This window comes from Camelus ferus, chromosome 1 (genome assembly GCF_009834535.1).
Source record: "Camelus ferus isolate YT-003-E chromosome 1, BCGSAC_Cfer_1.0, whole genome shotgun sequence".
In the NCBI taxonomy this organism is placed as follows: Eukaryota; Metazoa; Chordata; class Mammalia; order Artiodactyla; family Camelidae; genus Camelus; species Camelus ferus.
This window is the reverse complement of record NC_045696.1, coordinates 57,881,666-57,905,959: the sequence shown is the minus strand read 5'-3', so window position 1 is coordinate 57,905,959 and position 24,294 is coordinate 57,881,666. Positions and strand designations below refer to the sequence as shown.

Below are 24,294 nucleotides of genomic sequence, written 5' to 3'. Positions count from 1 at the left end.
CTAAATCTTGTATTTCTAGTTTAGGTGGCTTAGTAGTAGAACTGGATTAGACTTGGAAGAGATTTATATCTCAGAATAAAGTGTCCAAATCAGTAGAGGCAAGTCTCCTAAAGCACTGTGTTCTTCAGTAAAGGGAGAGGTTTGTATCAGCTTGAGACTTAACTGGCCCCTTGAGCAGCAGCTTATAATCTTAATGGCTAGAGAAGGCATAAATATGGACAGAAATCAGTTCCTCAGAGGAACATCATGTAGTTCAGTGCTTAATTACAGACATAAAAAAAGAACAAGACTCTTAGCCTGCCTCAGCTTTCTTTATGGGGAATTCAGATGAGAAGACAGTTTCCAATGAGTATTAAAGCATTAACCCCTTCCACATATGTAATATCGGGGAAACATAGCTACTTCTCATATTGTTGCTTTATGGGTTAAATGTAGGCACTCAACTAATGCTAACTTTTAGTGCTCAGTTAGGAATTTAGAAATGAAAAGATAAAAATAGTCCTAAGATTTCAGAAATTGATCAGTTACAGAAGATAAGTAGTATGTACTGAAATAATAAAATTTAAGTAGATTAATGCAGCAGCTATTTCAGTGAAGTTAATCATGGATAGGTTATTCAGGAAGACTTCAAGTGGTCTTCATTCAGAAGCATATATTTATATGAAATTGCATCTTTTTCAACCTTCAAAATTCTGGTTCTGGGGTACTATGATTTTGAGCATGCCACCACCAGATGGCAGTAGTATGAAGTAATTTAGAAGTTACTAGAACAGTTGATAGTCAAGTTTTATGTTCAAATTCAGATTTATAATTTTTGTCTCAATATTTTATACCAAATGTTTTCTTAATTGAAATGGTTAAACTGTACACATACATATTTTTAAAACATTTATAAAATACTATAGTGTCTTTCATCAAAAGATATTCAGGGGTATTTTACTGTTAGGAGTAGAATGGTACTATCCCTTTTAAAAATTCAGCATAGCTATTTATAATAATGAAGTTAACTTTTAATCTCCCAGCAGTTTCTGCTCAACCAGATAAAGAGTTACCTTGAAAGATTATTATACAAATATTACAGTGCAAATTATAGAAAATAAACTGACTTTATCATTGATAAAAGGCACCTGTATGGCTTCTGCTTATTCTTGTTGAAAAGATTTAGATGCAAGAACCAGTTAGAATAACTTAGAAAATATCCATAATTGTAGGTTAAATATAATCAAATGCTAGTACATACTACAGTTTTTAAGAATGAAGGATTAAAGAATGTTGCCTGGAATTAGAGAAAGTTTCGTGAAAGGTAAATTTTGTCATTTAGGCGGAGGTTTGGCAATTTTGAAGGAGAGAGAATATCATTAGAAACGTGAGGGAATGTGCATGGCAAATGTTAGTGGAAGAGGTAGCTCATTCTTTCTATACGTTATTCTTTCACAAAGATGAGGAATTAAGTAATTGATGGACTTTGAAAACTAGGATGAAGGCCTTAATCTAGGATATTGGAAAGACTTTGGAGTGTCTTTAACATTGACTGTAGTATGAAGAAGACAGTGTTTAGAGGAGAAGGAGTAGAGCAGTTAAGATGTTACTGCAGTAGTTTAGTATACAGTGATGGCCAGAATTAAGCTAATAGCTGTAGCATGGAGTTACGGGTCTGGTTATGGGAAAGAAGGATCTGTAGGACTTGGTGGCAGGTTATAGAAGGAAAGGAAAGAGCAAAAGATGACTGGAGAAAATGGTGGTGCTGTTGATAAAAATTAGGACACAGAAGAAGCAAAATCCTGTTTGAGAGAGGGGGTTTAAGACATAGTTTGTTACTCATCTAAAGAAATCTGACTTTATTATTTCAGCCTCTTTTAACTTTCCTCTGTTGTAGAGTATCTGGATTTCTTGGTCATAAATTTCTCCTTCCTAAAGGAACTCCTAAATGTAAAATTACCAATCAGATTAGAAATATAATTCTCTTTCACAGATAATATATTCTTGTGGACTAAATGTCCTTACTCAGAAAATTTTCTTGATGGAAGCCTTTTCTGCAACAAAAGCAGGTAGCATCCATCACCAGTGATTGCTTTATCCAAGTGTTTGAAATACATTGCACATAGGAGCCATTCCCAGACTTAAACAATAGAATTGTGCTTGTTTTCCATGCATCTTTTCAAGTCTTCAAACTTTCCCAAGGAAACACTCCTTCCTGGAGTACTTCTCACAAAACAATATGGCTTCCCAGTTCCTACACAGCCCACATACCCTGATCACCTGTTTTGCTATTTGGTGCAAATTACTGTTTTTAGGAAAACTTGCATCAATGGTGAAATAACACTATGGTGGTCTTAAATCTCCAAAGATGAGTGGTTGCATCTGAAAACAGCACCTTAAATTCTTCTGATCTTGTAAGGAGGTTTTTAAGGAATAGTATCAGCTGACTCAGTGATACCAGATACCATCATTGACCTGAAAGCAGAGCTTTTTAATTTTGTATGTCCTTGGGAAGAAAGTTTTCATTTGCTGTGTTTGTACACTTCTAGTAATCTATGTTAAAATACTTTAAATGGCTAGAATTGGGAACCCGGAACTCATTTAGTGAAATGTACCTGAATACAAAATACTAGTATCGTATTTGCAAATAAAATCTACTGACATCTTCAAAACTCTGGATTTAAAGGGTAGAGCTTTTTTATAAGAAAGTTTTAATCAGCAATCATAGTCAATTCATATTTATTCATTTAATTAATTACATACAAATTCTAGAAGCTTTCTGAGTAACTTAAAATTTGTTTTTAATCCTCAATCAAGTTTTCCATATACTGGTTTTCCATATAAAAGATTTCACAACCAGACATTGTTAAAAAAGTAAATGAATTTTTTAAAGGCAATATAAGGATTAGAACTAAGCCAAGAGTTCTAGCGAGGAGAGGAGATCACATTAAGCATAGTCTAGAAACAAATTTGAGGACAACTGGAGATTCTGAACAAGTCTCTGATATACCAATTGGTGTTCAATAGACTTGCCTGTATAGATCAGTAATTAACTGCAGACATGTAAGTCATTTAATTAACTGCTCTAAAATTTTGTGGGGTTTGGTGACAGACTTAATCATGTGGTTCCCAGACTTTTCCAGTTGAGGAAACTGAGGCAAAGAGATCAGAGTAGCACAACTGGGATGTAATAGTGGTGGTTATCTCTGGGTACTTTTTAGTTTTCTTTATGCTTTTCTGTGTTTCCCAAATTTGCAACAACTAACACGTATAATCTAAAGAGGCTTAGTTTAGTTTAGTTTTGTTTTAAGGAAAAGAAAGAATTATATAGATATGTTGAAGGAATTGTTAACAGGTTTTAGGGACTAAAAACTGGTATAAAGGAAGAGGAGATAGTCAGAAATGGCTTTATGCCTGATGACTGACCTATTCTGTTCCTAGGACCTGTCATCTTTTCAATTTTTTTATTGAAGAGTAGTTGATTTAGTTTCAGGTGTACAGCAAAGTGAGTCAGTTATACATATATATATTAGGACATATCATATTGTCAGTAAATATTTAAATAAAATTAGGCACAATCCTATTAAATTCATTTCTGAGTAGATAATAAAACTAATATGACATAAAATTACTTGTAAAAAGTTAAAACTTAAAAGAACATTTTTAGATTTACAGAAGAATTGATCGTATAGAGTTCCTGTGTCCTTCCTTCCCCTGTAAGTTTCTTCTGTTAAAATCTTACATTAGTGTGGTTAATTTGTTATAGTTAATCAGCCAATACAGGTATATTATTAAGTTCATAGTTTATATTAAGGATCACTCTGTGTTGTGTAATTTACAGGTTTTGATGAATGTTTCCACCATTGTAGTATTACCAACAGCCGTAAAATTACCCTCTACTTTACCTATTACTATCCCCTTACCCAAATCTCTGGCAGCCACTGTTGTATTGCCTTTATAAAGATTTTCTTTTCTAGAATGCCATATATTTGTAATTATATTAGTATGGAGTCTTTTCAGATTGGCTTCTTTAACTTAGCAATGTGCATATAAGGTTCCTTCACATCTTTTCATGGCATGATAGCTCATTTCATTTCTTTTTATCACTGAATAATATTCCATTGTCTGGATTACTACAGCTTATTTATTCATTCAGCTACTGAAGAACATCTGGTTGCTCCTAGTTTTTGGTAGTTATGAATAAAGCTGCTGTAAATATTCATGTATTAAGTTTTGTGTGGACATAAATTTTCATCTCAAGTGGATAAATGTATTAAGAGTGTGATTTCTGGATCAAATGGAAACCTTTGGTTTGGGGGAAAAAAATAGCCACCAAGCTGTCTTTCAAAGTGGTTATCCTATTTTGCATTTTCACCAGCAAAAAAAAAAAGAGTTGCTTGTTTCTCTGCATCCTTGTCAGCATTTGGTATTGTCAGTGTTTTGGATTTTAGCCATTTTACTAGGTATGTAGAGGCATCATTGTTTTGATTTGCAGTCCCCCAAATGACACATAAGATGTTGAGCATCTTTTCATATGCTTATTTGCCATCAGTATATCTTTGTTGAGATGAATGTTGAGATCTGTTGCCCATTTTTAGATTGAGTTGTTTTCTAATCTTTTGAGTTTTAAGAGTTCTTTGTATAAAATAGAACTGGCCTATTGGGCCTGTGCTGGCTTTAGCACCAAGTGGGTCCTGTTTCAGGGGTGTGGTTACCTATAGAAACAAAAATGAAATTAATCAAAAGTGTACTATTTTGATGACTCACTCAAAGTAAGAGAATATTCCATTTTCTTGGAGTCTAATAATTGTAGAGGGAAAAAAGAATGGAGATGGTGTCAGAACTGTTTTTTTCTTTATTTGTAGCTTTTTTTGTGTCAGCTATATGGTTGAATGAGTGCCCACTTTTATCTCTACAGTGAATTTGAGGAGGATCCTCCTACCAATTTCATAAAAGTTTTTTATGAAATTAAAAGCTTTGTTTGACTGAACTGTTCTTTGTATTAATTTAGGTACCTCGTAGAACTGGGCTGTATCAAGCCACTCTGTGATCTCCTCACAGTCATGGACTCTAAGATTGTACAAGTTGCCCTAAATGGCTTGGAAAATATCCTGAGACTTGGAGAACAAGAAGCCAAAAGGAACGGCACTGGCATTAATCCTTACTGCGCTTTGATTGAAGAAGCTTATGGTAAGATGGAGTGTTTAATAGATGTCTTTAAACTATTTTTTACTTTTTCTCCTTGGTTTTCTGGCCTGCCCACATCTGTCCTTTAGCAGACTTATACAAAAATTTTTTTTTCTTTCGAATAATCATGTTCAGTATGCAGAACTGGAAAAGAATATGCATTGTGGATGTGAAGAGAAGTACCCTTTGCTTTAGCCCTTTTACACCAGGCTCTTAGGATCTTAGTTCCCTGATTGCTTGCCCTTGTACGTACTCTTGTATTCTTACTAGTCTGAGCCGCAAGAGCATCCATATCTACTGTAGACAATGCCCAACTCCACTCCTTTTCTTTTGTAAGAGTTCTGATTTTGAATTGCACTCCCCTCTTCCCTGCCAATTCCTGTATTCCTGAGTCTAAAGGTTTCTAAGAGTTGTCAGTAGAAACAGTAGTCATCATCTGCCTTTTGGTTTCCTCATTCTTCCAGTCTCAGTCTTAACTGTACTCTTAATCATTGATTTATCAGTATGCTAACCTTTTAAGTTCCCTAAGTGATTTTAATGCATTGCCAGGGTTGAAAACCATCGCTCTAGGGTTTACTTATTCCTTAGATTGGAATTAGGGATCATAGGGTACATTCATCTTCAAATTTATCAGATAATGCAGACTTGTTTTCCAAAATGACTAACATTTCACCACTTTAAAAAAAACCTGATTGTAAAAACTACACATACCTGCTTAGTATAAGAAATTTTGAAATGTATAAAAAAGACAAATGTTTCTCTTCTCAGATGATCTTTCTCCAAGGAGAGAACTAATTTTTGATGTGCATGTGTGTATTTATATATGGATATGTACATGAATATGTATTTTTTTCTTTTGAGCAGTGTTGAGATTTATTGTCGGTATTGCTGTAGCAGTTAGGTTGCTTATGGCTGTAGGTAAAAGAAAGCCGAGCTCACACAGGGCTTAAACTTAGTAAAGGGAATGTGCTGGCTAATTATTCTAGTTGGACTTCTTAGTTTAAGCACTAGAGATTGATTCTAGCTGATTTAACGATATTACACATTCGTTGAAATGATATTGGATAGCTCAGAGCCTAGGTAGATAGAACCAGAGCCAAGAAATAATTAGGTCATAGATACAGTCCAGTAGGAGCACTTCTGCTTCTGGCCTTAGGTACTGGATGATGTGGTGACTGTTAACAGAGATTGCTGCTTGGGGGTACTGGCCATTGCTTACATACGTATTTAAGATGTCAGTTTGCAATACTAATATTCAGATGTAATCCCACAATGCTTTCTATGCTGTTGCAAAATGCTTACAAAATATACGTATAGAAGAGAATCTTCATTTACGTCATGGAAAGAGACATACGGCAAAATAGTTTTATTGGAATTTCCAACAAATACACAACAAATTATCTTTTGTTCTTCATTCTAGGTCTGGATAAAATTGAGTTCTTACAGAGTCATGAAAACCAGGAGATCTACCAGAAGGCCTTCGACCTTATTGAGCATTACTTTGGGACCGAGGATGAGGACAGCAGCATTGCACCCCAGGTTGACCTTAGCCAGCAGCAGTACATCTTCCAGCAGTGTGAGGCTCCTATGGAAGGTTTCCAGCTTTGAAGCAATACTCTGCTTTCATGTTCCCGTGTCAGACCAGGCTACCCAGTCAAGTCCTCTTGTGGAGCCCACAGTCCTCATGGAGCTAACTTCTCAAATGTTTTCCATAATACTGTTTGCGCTCATTTGCTTGCCTTGCGCACCTGCTCTCTTACACACATCTGGAAAACCTCTGGCTCTCTGTGGTGGAATACCCTTCTAATAAAAGGGTAACCAGAACGGCCCACTCTTATGGAAAACCCCTAGGCTTTGGAGATCCGCACTTATATATTATAAAGAATCATGGGAATATATACATATTAATGTGGCTCCCTTTTTTTGTGGAGGAAGACAGACCCCTCCTCATTCCCTTTAACGTGGGGAAAAATACTGACATTAAAAGATGAGACTAAACCTTTATCTTGAATTTCACACAACTACTTGCAACAGGAGAGATGTTTAGACTTGTTACGTACTTCAGAGTACTTTTCATGAGTTCTTCCACAGTGAACCCTTGGATTACCTGGTGGCTTTTTCTAGCCAAATTTGCATTACTCCTTACTGAGATTGGATGGTTTTTCTTTCCTTTATTGGCACCATTCTCCACAGATATTAAAGTTAAACCATCTGCTCCCTCACCTTCAGCCTTCAGTGAATGTGCTTTCTAGTTGTCAGGAATGCTGAAGAATTAACTCTTTGACTCTTAATGTGATACTGGTTTGAAGATTCCCTTAGAGCAGAAAGGAGAGGGGCACATATTAATTTGTATGGCTGCTGCTTCTCTTTGGTCTTATGTGTCTTAGGATTTGGAAGTGGTTCTGTTCTAATGCTGGTATGAAGATTTAGAATCCTTAGTAATCAAAATCGTATCTTGTAATTCAATAAAAAAGTAAAAAACAAAAACCCCTCTAATTTCCCCAGACTTAACCAGTGTGATTAGAGACTGTTTCTGCATTAAAACAAATGTTTCAGGCTTTGTGGTCCTGATCAAGGTCCTTATTAAATTGGAGTTCACCCTAGGTGCTTTTCCCCTCTGTGACTGGCAAATAACACATACTTTTAAAGGTTTCTTAGGGAATCTTTTTTTCGTAGTTGGGTGCAGCTTGATTTTAATGAATTCATGCTGCATGTAAGTAGCATCCTTTTCTTAAGTAACCATCTTCTTGATGTGACCTGTTTAACCCAAATAAGGGCAGTGATTTTTTTTTTCTTATAACCTCATGTTCCCTTATGATTTATTTCATCTCTGACTAGTACTGCCCAGTCTAGTCCCTCCCATAAAATAAAAACAATTTCTACCTTCTGGCTCTTTTAATGATGACTTCAATCTCTACCTGCAAATGGCGCTTCCAGTGCTGTCTTCAGTGATCCACATCTGTGCTCGGACTGGAACGAAAAAATAAGCTTAATTGCCAAGAGAACTGCAACTGAGTTCAATACGACTTCTTGGTGCTAGTTGGCCAGCTCGACTCAATGTTGGGACACACCATCTGAGAAGATTTTTTGTTGATGAGCTGTTCAAAATGAATTCTGAAGGAAAAGTTGCTCACTTCTTTTTCAGAGAATATCCTTTTAAACCTTTTTAATCTTGTCCTCTTCTAGAATTCATTATAACCCCAAAGTAACTATTTGGAAGTTCCCCTGACAAACTGTTATACTTCTCTGGTAAATCCTGCTGAACGTTAGGGATACTCAGAGCTTTCATACCTCATCATGTTGTAATTTAAGCAGCCAACTTATGTGACATGATTTAAACTTTTAAAAATCCACTTCATTCAAAGTGCAAAGATACAAAGACAAAGGACATTTATCAGCCAAGCGTGTGAGGCATTCTTCGCATCTAGTCTGTAGTTGTGTCTGTGCTCTGGATGGATACCGTCTGATGTCTGTTATCGATGGAGCAGCCACTGCAAAACTAGTCAACTCCCATCTCTTAACTGTTACTTTTTCTAGTGCTGCTTTGTGCTGAAAGAACATTTTAGTTTACTGCACTCGACCTGTAAAAGACTTTGATTCTTTGTAATTTTAGGGACAAATTAGGTGGTTAATTTAAAGAAAAACTCTCAATGTTGCCTTTACATCACATTAAAATATAACTTCTTTCAGAAGGGTAATAGAAGCACTGATTGATAGTAAAAATCTTGTTTTTAGCTTTGACTTTTTTGTGGCTGAGTTTTTTTAAACTGTAAATTACTGCTAACATCATTTCTCTAGGATGTTTTAAATCATGGTAGCTTCTCTTAGATAATTTAAAAAAAATTCAGCTCATTTGGATAAACCAGTTTGAATGGGAAAAAATATAAAAAATGTTTCCCCAAGTTAGCAAAAAGAGCATACACTGGGAATTTTTCTAGCAGTTCCAGCTGTCTCAGTGAATGAACTAAAACAAAGTCCATTTTAACTAACATGGTTTATTTTCTGTCGAAAACAGGAATTTGTCTTCTATCCTAGGAGTTCGTGAACCATGAGATACAAGCTAAATTTTTTTTGCAGTGCATTTTTTTTATATAAAAATTGGAATTAAGAAAGATAAAAAAAACAAAAAAAGTAAAAACTGGAATTGATTAAAAGTTAAATCCCAGCATAACTGCTCGAACTGATAAAGCAGTCTTTTTGGTACTAAAATGACATTTTAGGAGGTAGCTGTTAAACAGTCCTATTTTTAGTTCTCTACTTGGCAGATTGTATTAATTTACTTTCAATTTATTGAATTATCCCGTCACTAAGATGTTAAAAGCATGCTAATTTCAACACAGGAAAACTCTTCTGCAGTTTTTTATACTGATCAAGGAAAGTGGCTGGATTTTCCTTCCTGCTTTTTTTTTTTTTTCCTCCCCCAAACTTTCAAAGTATATTCTTTGAAATGAGAACGTTTGTAGAAAAACACTGAGAACATTTGGGATGTAAAGGCACTCTGTATCTGAAGGACCAGCAGGTAGATATGGTTAGGCTGAGAAATGGCAAGAAAGGTAAAGATGACAGACATGAAGCACAGTGAGATTTAGGAGAACACCTTAATTCATGTTGTCACCAAGTATTTAGGACCCTTTTAAACTTAACTTTGTCAGCTGTACTGTTTTTGAAAACTATTGCCCTAGGATTGTTTTTCTTCCATCTGCCAGATAAAGTTGGATGGGCTCTGGGTTGTTTTTCATCATTACTGTCACAGATACAAACTTTGATAGTTATCCCATAGTAAATCTGAATTATTCCAGGTTGTTCCTGATTTTGCCTAAGAAAAAATATGTAGTATATTTTATAATCCAAACTTTGTCAACTAAATCCTCTGTTGTATATGGCCACCCACGGACAACTTTTAAGTTTACTTCTCTAGTGCTAAATAAATACTTCAGTTATTTAACCCCCCAGTTTGGGGCTGCATTATGAAAGAGTTTCCTCAGGTTGAAGGATTTCTTTTCTTTCTTGCTGTCAGTTTTGTGAACATTTTTGTATCAATAGGTAAGTCTTTATAGCTGTTTTAGGTTTGGGGCTTTTTATAATAGGAAATTATGATGTCTAAGGATGATTTTCAGTAGAGAAAAGGCATTCCCCTTTAAGAAAGAGGTACTGTTTATTTTTCATATTTATCTGCTATATTCTACCTCCTCCATTCCAAAATTTGGCTCATTTGCAGAGATAGGTGTACCTACATATGGAAGTCTTGAAGTCTGAATTTTTTTGTCTTCTGAAGTTAACAAAGCCTTTTTCTCTTGTGAGGAGCAGAGTGGCTACTACCCAGGCAGGAAATATTCTTGGCTACCTTATTCTGTTGTCAAAAGTTAAAATTATATTTAGGTATTGTTAAAAGTTAAAAGTAATTGAAGGCCAGATGGGGCACGAGAAGAGTCAGTGTGCTCTAACTTGGAGAATATTCTGTAACATGCTGTGTTGTCAGGAAAGGACAGGTAGTAACAATGGGTACCAGAGCATCAGAAGAATGTGTGGTAAATTAAAACAAATACCATCATGTGCTGATTTTTAAAACATTCAATTGATACTTCACATTAAATTCATCTGGATGTTTGGGGTTGGAAGAGAGGATTAAGGGGAGATGCAGTTCCATTCTGTTTTCAGCTAAGGGTAGACAAGAGTCCCAGTCTGTGTTCCTACAGGTCAGATAAAGGCAACTAGTTTTTATTTAAATCACTGTTGTGTTCCAGGTGCCTGGCTAAAGGGCACTCACTTTTTCTTATTTAATCCTTCAACTACTCTAGAGGTGGACAATTGTCACTATGTTGTAGGTGACAAAATCAAGACTTAGGAGAATTTACTCTGCCACAACCCTTAGACACTGTCCAAAAGTGGGGAAAAGCCCTGCAGGTTGTGTGTCTTGAAGAAGTGGTAGTCATGGTGGAGGTGTTCTGTGCCAGGAATTCCCAGAACTAGACTTACAGCAGCCACAGGTGAGCCAGCTTTTTCACTGGGCCATTCTTTCTGATTCTTCCTTATCATCACACTTGGAATGACTAAATCAGGTATAAATTGCTTTTAGGTTACATATTCTGGAGTGGAGACGCTCTCAATCCAAACATCTTTCCCCTTCTGTGGTGCTAAAATTCTATATGGCCTGACCAAAAAAAGTTAAAAATACTATACAAATGATTGGTTTTGAGTTTAGCAGCATAACAGCTAAGCTCAGAAACATGTTTCCATTCAACGAACTCAAAAGTAGAAAGTACTGACAGAGAAAGGCTTTGGAATGAAGAAATAGTGCTGTAGAGAGCAGGGCCATCCATGGATGTGAATTTAATGAAGCTGACTTCCTAAAGGAATACCCTCCCAAGGAGTGTCCAAAGCTTTAAAAAGACCGTTTAATGTTGAATATATTCTGCTTACCTCATCATTTTGACCACTCTGTCCTTTTCAAAGTGTTCTTACACTTTGATTTGGAATGGCTCTAATGATTCTTTGTACCTGAATGTGGTAGGTCAGGCCATGGATGAGTGCCTTGCACAAAGCAGACATTCAATAAATATTAAATGACTAAAGGAATGTGCATCTATGTGATAGTAGTAAAGGGTACTTGGTTACAAAAGAAAGATCAAAGGAATTCCTTTATGCTGCTGTTTGACACCAGGATTAACAAGTCTTAAAGCTAGTGTCTCAACATGTGTTTTATATGTAGTTCCCTTTCAGGGGACATAACTTAACCTTAACATTTTCATAGCAGATTTTTGTTATATATATATATATATATATATATATAAAACTACCCAACTTACACCTTCTGAGAAAAGTTAATGGGTATACTTTACAGGGTAACTAGTACCTAATCAACCCCATATGTTTATACATACCCAAAATAGTTCATCAGTCTCTTCCGGCATACTCTAAAATTAAGAAGAAAACTTTTTTGGCCAATTATATCCAACCAATGTGGAAGCTTGTGGTTGCCTTAGGCTATTAAATGTCTTTCATTTTTACATATTGTATGTATTGCTGCATGAGAACATTCTCTTTATGCATACCTCCAAATTTAAGTGATAAATCAGTAGAAACAAAGATGTGTATTTCTTCATTCTGTGATTGCTTCTTTACCATTTTTGAAAGATTCCACTGACCAGGTATTTTTTCTGAAAACAAAACAAAATCTTAAAACAGTCTTAGTTCGAGTAGACTACACTATAATCTATAGTGCACGATTGCTGGGTTTTCAAGTTTATTAAAGCTAGCTTAGGCGACTGTTGCCCCTATTTCATTTGCCATTTTGAAAAATAAGTTAACTACTCTCTAAATTTCTTTATACCCACTTAACCTGAGGAAGCCAAAGGAGCCAATGGGTGTCCACCGTATGGGTCACTGCTTTACCTAAACCACTTGGGCCCAGCATTATTCATGGGTAAGGAGAAAACAGAAACCTAGAAGACAACAGTGGTGGGGAGAGATCTGGGCAGGCTGGAGTGTAACTAGCATATTAAGAGTGTAGCATCTTCCAAGATGTGATAATGAGGAGAGTAGTCCAGCAGTCAACATTCACTGCTGGTTTGCTAGGGGCAGTCCCAGTTTTTAAATCAATTAACACCTGTTAAATATTTTAATGCCCCGTCTCACTTTAGTCAAGCTGTTCCTTAGCACAGGAATCATTCCAAGGCCATAGTTAAGGTCTGAAACACATAACCCCAATTCTCTTTTATTTAAAAAAAGACCCATTTGTGGCAATATTTCTACTTAAAATATTTGCAACTTTACTGAGTGGCAAGGAAAATAAACCTTTCAATCACAGATGAGACTTTCTAAAACTCTCACGGGAATTTAAAGGAAGTTTAAAGGGAGAGAAACTTCCAAATCACCTATCTGGTGAAGATTTAGAGTCAGCAAAAATAGAAATTGTTAAAAATGGGACTGAGTAAGGAACTTTGCTTGAGAGCCCTTAAAGCAAATCTCTTAACTTTGGCTTCAGCCAGTCTGGACTCACTTGTATCAGCAGTCCCTGTTCCCACACTCCGCAGCTGCTGCTGCTTCCTCCTCCCAAGGAAGTAGACTATGAAATTCTCAGTCCTAATCCATAAGAACAATATTAGGACTACATGTTAATATTAGAACATGACTAATGAATAAAGATTTAACTAGCTATATGCGTTCCTGATGCTATTCATAAAACATTCCAGACACGGAGAAACGAATTTTAATACCGGAAATTTCTCCATTCAAATTCTAGGAAAATCTGACAAAAACCATTTCTGTACATTCCTGTCAACACACTCTTAATTGTGTGCCCTCGCCCATGCTTGTCATATTTCCAGTGGGCTAAATATACTCCAGCACCAACACCCCGTCCCAACCGTCATGTCATGTGTTTACTTGGTCTAGCTTCCTTTCTTTCCTGTCCTAGTGCATCAAGTAATTGGAAAAATTCAGATTTACTTATATTCTTTGAAACAAAGCCTATGCTTGTTCCGTGAAGTCCTTTTAATTTATTTTTTAATAAGTTAATAAAAAGGAAAATTGTTTCAACTGATGCAGAATTTAGTAGGTTCCTAAGCTTCCCAGTAAAAATCACACTAACCAGGCTAATGGGAGGAGGAAAGGAGAGGGAGGAGGTGGAGTTTAATCAGAATTGAATATTAAGTTAAACGGAGATAAAAGTTTTCTCTTTTTAAAATGTTACAGAGGAGAGGTCAATGGTGGCTTTGTCTCAATAAGCAGCTAAGAGTCATAATTTAATGTATATAAATGGATGCTCCAAACCATTTTAAAGATGCTCTTCCCACTCTCAGCACCTCCTCATTGTGTTTGTATCATTAATTTGCACTAGCTAAGAGAAAGCGTTTGTCAAATTCCTGTCGAAATTCCAAACTAGAGTAGTAGGGTCTTAATAAGGTTTTTACTAGTTTATCATATGGTGAACTACTTATGCTGTTATGCCTTACAAAAGCAAGGCTTTCAATTATTCCCAATAAGTATATGATAAGAGACCCTCTGTTTCCAAACGCTTTAATTCTTGACAGAAAATACCAAAAGAGCTATTAGCCTCGACTTCAACTGGCTACCAAGAAAACCTTTCAAGCAGAATACTCATAGCCTCTCTTGGGCACTCTTTACTGAGCAATTACAGTCAACCCTCTGTACCTGTGGGTTACACATCCTCGGATTCAACCAATCACAGATCAAAAATATTCCCCTCAAAATTCCATAAAGTTTCAAAAAGCAAAGCTTGAATTTGTTTCACCCCCGCAACTCTTTACGTAGCATTTATACTGTATTAGGTATTGTAAGTAATGTACAGATGACTTAAAGTTATAGGATAAGATACAAGTAGGTTATATGAAAATAATACGCTATTTTATACAAAGGACTTGAGCATCCAGGATATTTTGGTATGGGGGCAGAGGTGTCCTGGAACCAATCCCCTGCATATACCAAGGGGCAGACTGTACAGGATTGGAGAAACTAGTCAGGCTTCCATTTCTGGTAAACCTATTCTTGTTTAAAAGAGTAATTTACACCTGAAAAGCATGTATCCTCTACATACTTTCACAGCCATTAATCATTTCTCAAAGCTAGGGAGAGCGTACGAAAGCCTAATTACGAGTAACCTCACACATTTCCAACCCCATTCGACCTTTTCTGTCCCAAGCACCTATGCAGATCTGAACTCCCCTTAATTTTCCTTGGACGTTTTAAACTACAAGTGCTAAAACAAACGTCTGCTTATTTCCCCTCGGCACTACCATGTGAGGCTACCTGAGCACTGGCCTTCAAACGCGCCTAACACATATTCTTTATCCTTCCCGAAACGTTTAGGGAATACTTCTGAACCAGGAGTCTTACAATCTGGGCATAAATCTGGCTACGTTCCCCTTGCCTACTTGCAGCCCTTTCGTACCCAGGCTCTCGACCACAAGTGGAAGGGAACAGAACGAAAGCCACCTGTGAAGCAGGAGCTCACAAAGAATCACCCGCAGATGGATGGACCCACGGTCCCTACATCCCCCAAATGCGCAGTCCGAAAGGCTTACTTTCAAATGCGGGCTTAACCCTGCGGCCGCGAACACCGCATAATTCAGTCCTTTCTCGTCACACGGTCTCCAAAAAGAAATGCACGTTCTTGGAAACATTCACTGCTTCCCACAGTAGCCAGTCAGGTCTGGGAGAAACCCTGCTCACCTCACTCGCCCAAGCAAGCAGCCCAGGGAACGCGCAGGGACGGAGCCAGCGGACGGAGCCAGCGGACGGAGCCAGCGGACGGAGCCAGCGGACGGAGCCAGCGGACGGAGCCAGCGGACGGAGCCGGAAGAATATGCAGATGCCTTCTGCGCAAGCGCAAGCGCAAGCGCAAGCGCAAGCTCGTCTCTCCCGTCGGTCACCTCGGCTCGGAAGTGGGGGTGGTGGGCGGGGGCTAGGCCTGCACATGCGCCCGGCTATCCTGCCTCCAGAGTCACTTGCTACGCCGCGGTGTCGCCGGCAGGCCCCGGTCTCGAGCAACAGTGCCTACGCAAGTTTTCGCTTAGCTTCTGAAATCTTCTGTTTAAAGCGGTAATCCATTCATGCTCAAGTACCTAAAGTCTGACGGGTAGAGTTGTTCAGTGTTCTCAAACAGTTCCGAGCTGAGGGGCGGGGCGGTGAAAAGTACTTTCTGTAGAGACTCCCCGCCGCCCCACCGCAATGCGCGCAGCTTTGGACTGTCTTATACATTCGCGGAATACCCAACATGAATATCTTACTTGCGGACTGAGCACAGGACCCTGTAAATAGTGTTTCTCAAGTTACTTGTTTACAAAGGAGGAAGTGAGGAAAAACTGAAGTGGTCCAAGCCGTGCTGCTTTATCAGTGTATATCGTAGTTTAAAGACGATCCAAAAAGTGTAATTATTAAAAGGCTGTTTATTTTTGAGTCCGATGTTTTTTATCTTCATGTTGCTGGGCAGAATGCCAAAATACTGGCTGCCTGGTTCAGGGCCTGACTCCTAACCAACCTACTGACTTGGAGCTTCAGAGCCATGGCTACAGAGGAGTCAGGAGATGACAAAGCAGAGTCGGCACTCCCCTCATCAGCCAATCGGAGCAAACAAATACCTGAAAAACCTAACTATGCTCTCAAATTTACTCTCGTGGGACATACGGAAGCAGTATCGTCAGTTAAATTTAGTCCTAATGGAGAATGGCTAGCAAGTTCTTCTGCTGATAAAGTTATTATAATTTGGGGAGCCTACGATGGAAAATATGAGAAAACTCTTAAAGGTCACACTCTGGAAATATCAGATGTTGCCTGGTCATCAGATTCCAGTCGTCTTGTTTCTGCCTCAGATGATAAAACTCTAAAAATCTGGGATGTGAGATCTGGAAAATGTTTGAAAACATTGAAAGGACACAGTAATTATGTTTTTTGCTGTAATTTCAACCCACCATCCAACCTCATCATTTCAGGATCTTTTGATGAGAGCGTGAAAATATGGGAGGTGAAAACAGGAAAGTGCCTTAAAACTTTGTCTGCTCATTCTGACCCAGTTTCTGCTGTTCATTTTAATTGTAGTGGGTCCTTGATAGTGTCAGGTAGCTATGATGGTGTCTGTCGAATCTGGGATGCTGCATCAGGTCAGTGTTTAAAAACACTTGTTGATGATGATAACCCTCCTGTTTCTTTTGTAAAATTTTCTCCCAACGGTAAATACATTCTTATTGCAACTTTGGACAATACTCTTAAACTATGGGATTATAGCAGAGGCAGATGCCTGAAGACATACACTGGTCATAAGAATGAGAAATACTGCATATTTGCCAATTTTTCAGTTACTGGTGGAAAGTGGATTGTGTCTGGTTCAGAGGATAACCTGGTTTACATTTGGAACCTTCAGACTAAAGAGATTGTACAGAAATTACAAGGTCATACAGATGTCGTAATCTCAGCAGCTTGCCATCCTACAGAAAACATCATTGCATCAGCAGCATTAGGAAATGACAAAACAGTTAAACTGTGGATGAGTAACTACTAAACCCTTGAGAAATCAAGTAGTAGAACCAAACTGGCAAAAAAAAATTTTTTTAAGGTTAGGTATTTTAAAAAGATGGTCTCTCTCAATTTTGTCATGGTTTTGCATTTCTTTTTAACATTGTCTTGGATTATAAGATTTTAAAACCTGTAACCTGAGTTTACAAGGCAAGACATTGGAAAAGCAAGTCTAGATCCCAGGGCTACTGACTTTTAATCTTGAAATCTGTTACTACTTTCTTGTGGCTGTCATTGAACAGATTCCCATTCTATTCCTCTCAATGACTATTCTAGAGGATCAGTGTATTTGATAAATATTTAGAAGTAAGGCTCACAAGACAGGGTGAGTGATTAAATGAGGGGAGCAAGGGAGTTTGGAATAACTCTAAGGTTTTTGGTTTGGGAGATCAGATGAGTAAGAGAATAAGTCTGGGATGGTGGTGATTGGAGATTTAAGTGACAGCCTACATGATAGGACGTGAGACTGGATGTGGAATCAGCCTGCAATGGGAAAAATAAGTCATGGTTGCGTTTGTTCTGGCGTCTAAAAATTTTAAGTTTTTATCAACATAAAAAGTAAAAATAAACCAGAACAAAATTAAAAATGACATTTTACTGAAAGGACTCTCACAAACTTGTCAGACTGCCCTCTTCTGATTCTCGGGGCAAGCTCAATGTCTGAATGGTGAGGCTGTGCTCTTTCATTATGTCTGACCCACTCTTCAGACCCAGTTCAGAAAGCACCACTTTGTGGAGTCATACTGCCTGCCTGACTCTAACCAGAGCTGACAGCTGAATAAGCTTTTCTTGCTTCTTTCTATAGCTTCTGTTATAAAGTTCAAAACATGTAATTTACCAGTTTGTATTGTAATGGTTTCAGCAAATTATGAGCTCTGTGGAGTCAAGTATGTTTTATTCATCTTTGTATTCTGTTTTTGTATATAGAAGGGACTCAAGTCATGTTTGATTGACAATTAAACCACCATCCCAACTTCCACTCTTTGCCTGCTTTCAATAAACTTTTGGAATCAATTCCCCATATGATTATTTTTGTTGATTAAAATGAAAAGTATCTAACCATTGCCTCACATATTAACTTTATTCAAACAGGGCTTATAAGAAATATAAAGTGGAAAATGTTTCTGCCCACTTTACCTATAGAGACATGATAAATGTGAAAAAATAATCCAGGAATTAAGTAAAAAAATAGTACAACAATCATTTAAATGAAAGCAACAAGGGCAAAACTCTTCTTTTGTATCTATAGTACCTTGTAGTGCTCATGAAATCTGATTTGCTTGACAAGTTCTAATGAATATAAGATGTTAGGGTTACTAGCAAGGTATGACTGCTAAGAAGTTAATATGTGAGGGTGCTGGGAGAACTGGGATTATATAGGGGCAGTTATGAAATTCTGGTCAAGAAATTTATATTTAACCCCCCCAAAAGCACAATTTACTGAATAGAAGACTTGACACAAATGAGAAAATACTGTTTAAATTCTTGCCACATGGTAGCATTTGTGAGCTTTGACTTAATCAAACATATAAATCTCCAAGATAAAACACTTAAAAATGCTTCTTTAGAAGTTAAAAACGGTATTTTATGAAGAAAGATTACTTACTTTCAACAGAAGTTCACTGAGATTAACTCCTGTCTAAAACACTGGTTTAGATAAGATGTAACATAAATGTTCCAAAATAATCAAGAAAAACTAATCTGCTAATATATATATGAAACAATGCTTTTTTTTGATGATAAATCTGCAAGTGATAAAAATCAAAGAGCTTGATATCTAAAAAGAGGCTACAGTCAAAGCCCTCTAAAGTATACGACAGACATAATTAACATCTTCAGGTAGACTATGATGCTGTAGGTGGAGAGGTGCACTACCTCTCACTGAGCATTTTATTAAACCAAATTCCCAAACAGCTACATATATTGCTTTTTAATCTGTTCTGACCCTTGGGGGAGAACCAGCAGTTGGGATGACTATGAGGACTTGCCATCTGTTGATCCTCATGAAGCATGTGAGAATAAATGAAATATATAAATAGAACCCAGCATCCGTACCTAAATACATGACACCGTGGCGTCCCTGTCGAAGTGTAAATAGGATATGTACCAGGTGCAAATGCTTATCCTCAACACTAATTTAAACACTAATTTAATAAGAAAACACATCTGATAGATTTCTATCATAGAGAAGTTTTGTATAAAGGTAGAAGGAAAAGGACCAGCTGGGAATTCTAAGCCACGGAGTGGGAGAGGTGGCTGTGCTGGCACCAAGCTACTCCACGGTGCTAAGATTTCAAAGTCCTCAGAACTTGAGACCAGACATCCATCATCACCCTGCCAGGACTTTTCCAGAGACTGTTCTAAAAGCCTTTGCCAGCACACACCGGACGATGGCAGAGCATGGTCTGGCTGCTTCTCAGAGCTCTTGAGAAGCACTATGGCATCTGGGGAGGTTAGTGCTCCAACGTGCCCTGGGCGGTGTACTCAGCTGGCGGTCTGTATCTCTAGAAATGAGGACCCAGGAAGAGAGAAATGCAGAAGTAGAAGCCTTTTTGGCTTCTGGGGAGATGAGACTTCAGTAATAGAAGTTAAAGAAAGATATGGTACCTGACTCACTAAAGAAGAATTAAAGTGCAAATGAGTTGTCTCATTTTTCATTCTTTCATCTTCTCCAAAAAGCTGAGAGGCTGCATTTGATCTGGATCAAACCTATAAAATATAGACAAGTCATTTCTTTAAGAAAATTTATTTGTAGCTCTAGAGCAGACATAGGGAAACTCATACCACATTCTTTGTTATAGATGCTTGTTGCTGCAACACTTTCTGGATTTTCAAAATCAGCCAACATGGGTATGTCTGCTACTCTGTTTTGGCCTTCACAGCAGCTTCCTCTCTCAGACGAGCTTTCTTTTCTAAGTTCATGCTTGCTAAAGACTCGTTTCTTTTGGCAGCCTACAGTGAAACAAATTTGAACAAGTGATTATTGATGCCAGTTTGGGGAGGATGTCATTACCTTGCACCAAAGCTGCCAGGCTGTCGCGGGCAGTACAGGCGTGGAGGGCCTGCTGTGTGCGTACTGGGCACAGCACTCCCCTCCATGGGGACTCTTCCTAGTGCAGTAGCCCATCCGCCCGGCACAAGAGAGGAATGGCACACCTCCACCTCCTCCCTCCTGGCTTCTTTCTTTAAATCTTCTAGCCTCTTTTCTCCCTTTATAATTAATTCCTTTGTCTTTCTCTTTTCCTCTCTTTAGTATTAAATATCTTCTCATTTCCATTTCTGTCCCTTTTTTTCTCCTCTCACTTTTCTTTGTTGCTACCATTTCTCCTCCCCCAACTCATTTGTATACTTTCACACCCCTCTGGTTCCTTACTCCTCTTTTACCATGAACATTCAGCTTGGAGGATCCCAGACTTGACCAAATACCACCACCAATGACTCCAACAGTGTCTGCCCTGCTACTCCGTCCTCTGAGAGCAAACAGCAGGGAGGGAGGCAAACAACCTCTTCCCTTGTTTCCCTATATGACTTGTTACACTTCTGTGATGCTTACATAAACAAACCAGTTTCAAATATTTTTACCAGAGAAGTGAATACCACCCTACAAGGTGGTATTTTCTTCTATCTGTGTGATTTCACATGTAAAGAATCTGGTACTGAGAAGGGAGGAGAATGAGAAGGGTAAACTGGTGGAAAGGACAAAACATACAATGGCTAACTTCTAAATCACATGAAGTTCAAAAGTTCTTCATTCCAGTAGAGTTGACCAACTTTTTAGTAATGGATAGTTCCATAGAAGAGAAGTGACACAATTTTATGGTTCAGAAGAGGAGAGGAACTCTATAAATTATACAGCATAAACCCTTGGATGAGGCTAGAGGAGATCTCAGGGAGTGATTTCTTTCTGGAGTATTTACACTCAGCTACTATAATTAAGTAGACACAAGCAATGTAGATTTCTCAGAATTCTAGAAACCTCCATGTCCTGTCCACATGCTTCTGTAGGTTTCAGTCTGAGAACTAAGCATGAGAGGTCAAAGAGGGAGACGGAAGAAGTACTGAAGTGGGGCAGGAACAGAGCTGTCAAGGGAACTTCACCCAGGCCTCCACACTTGCCCTTTGTGCTCCCATCACGTCAGCCTAAATGGTCAGTACTTCCCATGCCAAGACTCCCAAAGAGGGCCAGAGGGTCATTTCTTTTACTCTGGACTCACTGGGGATAAGGAAGTCAGTTACCACTGGGCCTGTGGAAGAACCCTTTTAACATCTGATTAATAGGTATAAGACATTTCTCTCCACATGGAAGCTGTGATATATAGAATTAGACATGGAATTAAAATAAGGGTTTGATCAGTACTGCTGCATATAAAAATAACTACTTTAATCACAGAATAGTACAGTATGCAGTTTGGTAACTGGCAAACTTGGCTCTAAACTTTGGTCTTGCCACTTATTAGCTGTGAAACTTTGGGGAAATTATTTAACATCTCTAAGCTTCAGGTTCTTCTTTTATAAAACAGGGCTAATAAGGGAACATACCTCTTAGGTTCCTGGGATTAGTGTGGTGATAAATGAGTTTAACAGTATCTGCTATAGAATGAGCACTCAGTAAGTGGGAGCACTTTCACTACCACCTCAATTAGACAGGTCAGGGTGCAAACTATGGCTCTGCCATTAGGGAGATGTGTGACCTTGGGTAAGTTTTACTAGAGCTTTCTAAACTATGTTTCCTCATCTAAATGAGGTCCTAATAATAGCACCTATCTTGCAGTGTTGTTATGAGGTTCAAATAAGATAACACCAAGATACTGGAACAGTGAGTGTTCACTTAGTGATAGCTATTAATAATGATCTGATTCCTGGACTTGAATTCCCAGGTACTGCTTAGGAACTTGGATACTATTGGCCCAGTTTGGCTGAATGTCAAGTAAAGAAAGCTCACCAGGACTAAGGCAGAGTGAGGATAAATAAGCCCAGGTACTGAGAGTGCTTTAGAGACATGCAAGGAGTTGTCCTTAAATATGCCAGGGTCATAGTTCCTGTCTCACATTACTCATGACATCTGTGTTAACTAAACATATTTTTTTACTTTACACAAACTAATTTAATCCTCCCACCTTGCCGAAGTTAGGATTTGCTATTTATCTTCAGGCATGATACCCCAGGTTTGATCCTAATGTATTGTTTTGTTTCTTATCATTTCTCATGTGGGAAGTAGCCTCCTCTTCACAGAGAATAAATACAAGGGTCAACCCCTGACTTCCACTAGGTCTTCTGTGGAAAATACACAGAAATAGAGAGGATGTCCACTCTCACCTTCTTGCCCTCAATAATCATCAAGATGCATCCTGCCACTGTCAAAGCAATCATCACATAGCTGATCTTCACCCGGATCTTGTTCTTTGCAGCATCGAGCATCTCAAACCTGGTAATACAATGAGATCATGAGAGCAAGTTAACTTTCCTCCTTCTAAAGTTTCCAGAAGGATATAAATCTCTGTGTCTCATAAATCAGGAGTAGAGTAGTGCCTATCAATATAAAAAAGGAGGTGGGGCCTAGAGATCTTGTAGACTTTGGGGAGGATGGAGCATTTTCACCATTCACTTTATACTTCTATATAAAACACAATAAGGGGGTGGAGATCAAGATGGAAGAATAGAAGGATGTGGAGCACCTTCCCTGACAAATACATCAAAAATACATCTATGTGTGGAACAATTCTCACAGACTAGCCAATGAACGCTGGCAGAAGATCTCATACAACCAAAGCTGCAAGATCGATCGCCACGTAACCAGGTAGGACAAAAGAAAAAAAAAAGGAATCAGGACAAGACCTGCACCCCTGGGAGGGACCTATGAAAGGGGAAAAGTTCCCTCACCCTGGGAACCCCCCCCCCACCAACTGGGAGGTCCATTAGGACAGAAAAGAGAGCCTCAGAGGCAGTCTGTGGCTTGTGCAGTGCAGTGCGGCAGCCGGCTTGCAGGAGGCAGGACAGACAGAGACCAGCAGAACACAGTACTGGCCAATCTGCTGCACTTCCCAGGTCAAGATGTGGGCCTACTAGGGTGCGCAGCAGCTGGGTGCTGAAAGTTGGGCTTCAGTGAACAGACCCAGAGGAGGATTTTGTTTGGCTGCCTGGAGACAGCCCAAAGGGCCTGGAGTGTGATCTGGGCCACAACTGGGGATGTGCACAGGATGGAGCCTGGGTCCGCCATAGAAGCCTCATTGTTAACACATGCCAAGGTAGGGGTGTGGCCCAGTCACAGCAGCCTCACACTCAGCGTGTTCAGAGCGGGTACAACTCAGTCGCTATGAGCTCTGGGAGCATGCAAACACCAGCTGGTTGCCCACACATGGAAGGAGGGCTGAAATCTGAGCAGATTTCCAGTGGGTATGGGAATATCTGTGCTAATTACTGGTTCTCCATAGCTGATGTGGGTCCAGCTCCAGCAGCAATAGGCTTTGTGTGTTCACACACGTGGAAGTGGGGCTGAAATCAGAGCCAATTGCGGGCATTATGACAGTGGAGGCGGGGCTGAGGACAGTGCCAAAAGTGTACTTTGTGGGTGCATACAGTGGGTGACATCACAGAGCACAGAGACAGCTCCTGGCAAGGAATACACAGTGGCTCCTTTCCCAGCATAAGTGCTCTAATCCCACCCACCTCACACTATAGCTTACAACTGGATTTGAAGGCTTCTACACCAACAACTGGGGAGCAGATTCTTCCCCTGGCAGGGCTGTGACAACCAAAGAGCCAACATCCAGTGCAGGCTCTGGTCACCACAACACCAATCACATCCCCATCAAGGAGATAATGACCAGCACACCCTGAGGAAAGTCATGGCAGGCATCCATACCAAAAACAGCCCTTGTACCAAAAATATGGGACTCATGCAGGCTACACAGAGATGCTCCTACATAAAAATAGCCCTTCAAGACCACAGTAGATAACTGTTTCCCTTAAATTCATAGGTTCAGAGAAATATAAGTAAAATGAAAATAAAGTTAAAAGAATAAGAGAAATCCCCTGAAAGAACAATGAAACAGACACCACCAGTCTACCAGATGCCAAGGTCAAAAAGGAGGTAAAACA

At 38.7% G+C, this 24,294-nt stretch overlaps 3 protein-coding genes across 3 annotated transcripts in view; 2 read left to right on the top strand and 1 right to left on the bottom strand.

The window, feature by feature from the left end:
- Positions 1–8,907, top strand: part of KPNA1 (karyopherin subunit alpha 1) — a 56,248-nt gene extending 47,341 nt beyond the window's left edge. The window contains exons 13-14 of the mRNA XM_032480336.1: positions 4,991–5,169; positions 6,587–8,907. Of these exons, the coding sequence (XP_032336227.1) occupies positions 4,991–5,169; positions 6,587–6,774 (367 nt within the window). The 3' untranslated portion in view covers positions 6,775–8,907. The remainder of the gene's footprint in view (positions 1–4,990; positions 5,170–6,586) is intronic.
- A 6,793-nt stretch (positions 8,908–15,700) lies between these two features.
- WDR5B (WD repeat domain 5B) lies at positions 15,701–18,255 on the top strand. The gene has a single exon (XM_006189861.3). The coding sequence runs from the start codon at positions 16,190–16,192 to the stop codon at positions 17,180–17,182; it is 993 nt and encodes a 330-aa protein (XP_006189923.1). The 5' UTR covers positions 15,701–16,189; the 3' UTR covers positions 17,183–18,255.
- Positions 18,256–19,923: 1,668 nt separating this feature from the next.
- The window catches only part of FAM162A (family with sequence similarity 162 member A), a 30,403-nt gene continuing 26,032 nt past the window's right edge, over positions 19,924–24,294 (bottom strand). The window contains exons 4-5 of the mRNA XM_032480346.1: positions 22,513–22,621; positions 19,924–20,148 (exon numbers count right to left, since the gene is read on the bottom strand). Coding sequence (XP_032336237.1) covers positions 20,056–20,148; positions 22,513–22,621 — 202 coding nt within the window. The 3' untranslated portion in view covers positions 19,924–20,055. The remainder of the gene's footprint in view (positions 20,149–22,512; positions 22,622–24,294) is intronic.